This window comes from Chrysochloris asiatica, unplaced genomic scaffold, assembly GCF_000296735.1.
Source record: "Chrysochloris asiatica unplaced genomic scaffold, ChrAsi1.0 scaffold00005, whole genome shotgun sequence".
Lineage (NCBI taxonomy): Eukaryota > Metazoa > Chordata > Mammalia > Afrosoricida > Chrysochloridae > Chrysochloris > Chrysochloris asiatica.
The window spans coordinates 17,108,104-17,112,354 of record NW_006408523.1 but is presented as its reverse complement, the minus strand read 5'-3'; the positions used below and the strand labels follow the sequence as shown (position 1 = coordinate 17,112,354).

General features: G+C 47.3%; 1 protein-coding gene across 1 annotated transcript in view; it reads right to left on the bottom strand.

The window, feature by feature from the left end:
- The window catches only part of UGGT2 (UDP-glucose glycoprotein glucosyltransferase 2), a 198,247-nt gene extending 194,218 nt beyond the window's left edge, over window positions 1-4,029 (bottom strand). The window contains exon 1 of the mRNA XM_006832064.1: window positions 3,815-4,029. Coding sequence (XP_006832127.1) covers window positions 3,815-3,966 — 152 coding nt within the window. The 5' untranslated portion in view covers window positions 3,967-4,029. The remainder of the gene's footprint in view (window positions 1-3,814) is intronic.
- Between the last annotated feature and the right edge of the window lie 222 nt (window positions 4,030-4,251).

The following is a 4,251-nucleotide window of genomic DNA, read 5'->3' as shown; positions in this document are numbered from 1 at the left end:
TGCCATCAAGACTTACTGTGAGGGTAGGAAATATAGAGGTAGGTGGTTTTTGACAAAAGAAGAGGAGTTCTTGATTTTGGAGCCCAGGAGCAGAGGTCCCTGGGACCATCAAGTGAGAAGAATGGAGAGCAGGACCCTACCCAGAGAGGCAGTGACACCAGGGATAGAGATAGAGAAGATGACGTGGACAGATGGAGTGGCTGGGGACACTGTATTCAGGGAGGGAAAAGGGCTGTGTGCTGGCAGCTGGGGGTTGGGCCTGTGTGGTGTACCCTTTGGTTATGTGATGATGCATGGAGGGGATTGTAATCACTGCAGTGAAATGAAATACGATAGGATGAGTGTAAAGCTGATGTTTTCCCATGTAAACCTCACAATAAAAACTTAAAAAAACACAAAGAAAGAAGAGGAACAACAAGTCACCGTTGAGTTTCCTTGTCTTTCAAATTGACCTTGAGATCTACTGGTTTATCCTACAGCACCACACCAGGCTCCACAAAGGTAAATATCTTTCCTAAATTAGTACCAAAATAATTCTAGTGTGATTCAAGACTAAAAATCAATTGATCTGCTGCTTCTTGCTGTTAAAACTGAACTGCATTCGAGTGTGGGACCCTACCCAGAGAAGCAGTGATGCCTGAGATGGAGGCAGAGACGATGATGTGGAGAGATGGAGCAGCTGGGGACTTTAGATCCAGAGAGGGAGAACGACTGTGTGCTGAAGGCGGGGCGGGGAGAGTGTAGGGGGCAGGCTTGCAGGGTATGCCCTTTGGTTGGCTGATGATGCATGGAGGGGATTGTAACCATGGCAATGAAACGATATACAATAGAATGAATATAAAACTAATGTTTTCCCATGTAAACTATCATATAATTCACAATAAAACATTAAATAAAAACAAAACAAAACAAAAAATTGAAAGGCATTTCAAAGTATAAGATGTTTACAAGTTCAGTTGGCTAATCTTAAGGCATCTATTATTACCTAAACCAATTTTTTGTTATTAAATTGATTCGAATACAGTTTCTATGGATCTATTTCCTAAACCAACTAATAGAAATATAGACCTAAAAACATTTAAATAATTTCATTACTATTTTTCAAACCATTCAACAAAAAGCTGAGATTTTTTTCAGTGTAACTTTGAGCATTCTAGTTCTTTCCTTAGAATACCACTGCAACATCTAGATGGAGTCTTGCCACAGGTTTTTCTGTTCCTTAGAAACCCTCTACAGGGTCCTATCAGTTGAAACCAATTTGACAGCACTTAACAACCACAGAGAAAAACTCTGTGTATTTGGTAACTAATGGAAAGTAATTTGTAATGTGCTCCACTTTATTATTGTCATTTGACTATTGGTATTCGTATCACCCTATAAAGTATACCTTGCTAACAATAAAGTTTGGTGGGCAATTTGAAAAAAAAAAAATTAGAGGGAAACAAAGACAGGGTTATTCTTCAATAAACAGCTTGCTCAGTCTACTGGGGCCATGTATACACACACACACACACAACTACCTGTTGCAGACAAGTTTATGGTGACGCACAGCCACCCTATAGAACTGCTCAATGGGCTTTCCAAAGCTGTGGAAACAGACTGACACATCTTTCTCCCACTGAGCAACTTGACCTGCCAACCTTGCGGTTAGCAGCCCCACTGCTTAACCACTGTACCACCAGGGTTCCTTACTACTACAAGAGAAATAATTAAACTGGAGCTGCATTGTGGAGAACTTTAAGGAACATTCTATAGGAGAGCCAATTCTAACAATCTTGAGTCAAGTAGAAACTCGGACTGCAACTATCCGTACAATTTGGGACTAAGCATGGAATCAGATCCACACAAGCTATGGGAGAATCTCAAGAGAGACTACGTAGAGGACGGGAGCACATTTTAACTAGAATTATTAACTACAGCATGGCGGCTCCATGATAAGCAATGGACTGTGAACCACAAGGTCCAAGGTTTGAGCCCACCAGCAGCTCCGTAGGAGAAAGAGGAAGCTTTTTGCTCTAGCCAAGTTTTTTTGTTTTTGTTTTTTAAGGCTTGGAAACCCAAAACAGGGTTGCTATAAGTTGGAAACGACTCAATGGCACTTAACAACAACAATTTATCAAATATAATTTTAAGTATCTAAGACATGCAGTATGTAGTCCTGGTGTGGCGCTGTGGGTTACTGCACTGGACTGCAAAGTCATTTGAATCACATAGTTGGTGGTTCAACTCACTAGGCGGCCCAGAAAACTTTATCCAGGGTCAGTAAGGGTTAGAGCTGACTCGACAGCACTCAACAATAACACATGTAGTATAACCTAGGAGTCTGAGTCTCTTTTAGGACCATAGGTGTTGCTGTGGTGAAAAGACAAAGGCAATTGGTGTTAAAATATTATTATGGCTAACACAGCGTTTTCCAATTAACTTTAACTGCGTAATAGATTGCGAGTTGGGCTGCTAACTGCAAAGTCAGCAGTTAAAATCCACCAGCAACTTTGCAGGAGGAAAACGAGGCTTTCTACTCCCATAAAGCTTTTCAGCCCAAGAAGCCCTATACGGTGCCGCTCTGAGTCTGAACCTACCCTGTGGTACACAACCATCACCACTGGAATACTAAAGGGCAAAATTCAACAGCTTCAAGTTGTATTAAGGAGCTCTGGCAGCTTAGTGGTTACGAGTTGGGCTGCCGACCTCAGGGTCAGCAGTTCGAAACTACCAGCTGTTCCGCAGGAGAATGATAAGGCTTTCTGCTCGCGAAATGATTTACAGCCTTGGAAACCCTGTGCAGGGTCGCTATGAGTTGGAACCGCCTCCACGGCACACAACAACAAGTTGTATCGCTGCTCAGTAAACGATACCTCATGAACTAAGTGCCCTGGAAGAGATTGGGGGGGGGGGAGATGTGTGTAAAAACTCGTGGGGACACTGACTTCTTCACAGAAAGCCCAGGAAATGACAGAGCACTGTTTTAAGTGCCTTGGAGCCGGTTCTGAGGCAAGGCGACCCTGTATAGGGTTTCCTAGGAGCGACTGATGGGTTTGTACCAACAACCTGGTGGTTAGCAGTCTAGTGCTGATCATCCTGCGACATTCCATTATCCTTGTGAAACTAGGTGTCCTTCCCGAGTACAAACACCTGACTCTTGCGTGTGTGCCCAGAGCAGGGAAGTGCGGAGGCTGTAGAGGAAGACCCACAGTGAGCAGCAGGGAGTGGTTGTTTTTAAGTGCCACTGAGTCAGTTCCCACTCATAGTGACCCTGTTTAGAGTTTCTGAGGAGCTGGTGGGTTTGAACCGCCGACCTGGAGGTCCAGTGCTTATCCTACACAGAGCCACGCCAAGACTCTAGGGAGCAGAGGCTGGGATAAACTAAGACAGCAACTTACAAGCTGAACTTCCCATTCACAGGCCCACATAAATCACTTACACCGGGTCATTTTCACCGTGTTAATTTCTCCCTCAACAGAACTGCTGAACCTCAGTTCAAGCGTTTGCATTCAAAGCCACACTCCTTCCAATTTCTCTATTGTTCTTTTCCTTCATAAACGAATAAAACTTAACACAATAAATCTAGGTCACCAAAGTTTTTCAAAACTTGGTGAGCCAGTCAGAGTTGCCAAGCTCAGTACAAACGGGGGAAAGTTGTCCAAAGTAAACCAGAAGCAGAGGACAAGGTAAGAGGACCGGAGGTGATGCTCCGAGGGCCACTACACAAGACAGCTAGAGAAGCAGCGTCCTTCCGCGCGGGTCAGGTCGGGACCGGGTCTGGGTAGGAGCCAAGGTCCCGGCGCGCCCACACCCGAGTCCATCTCACACCCACCTCGCCTCCAGCAGCCACGGGGTCTCGGGCCACTTAGCGGCCAAGTGGGCCGTCACCGCCTTGGACGCGGCGACCGTCCCGGCGCCCAGAAGTGAGAGCCACACAGCGCCTAGGAGCAGCCGCACTGCCGAGAGGGCCATCGCCGCCGCCATCGCGTGGAGAGAGAAAGCACGAGCCCCTCGGACGCCCGGCGCCTGCAATCGCCACGGTTTAGCCGGCTCCTCCCGCCGCGAGGCCGCCCACTTCCGGTGGAGGGAGCTCGAGACCGTTGCTCCGGGCCCGGGGCCGGCGTGCGGCCCTGGGCGCATGCGTGTCCCACTTCGGCGGCCTGTGGGGACCCCCCCAGGGGCGGACTCGCAGGTCGTCCTAGGGCTGCTGCCAGAGCCTGAGCCACGTCGGAGACGGCCTGGTGGCGCCTGGAAACCAAAAACCGCCCC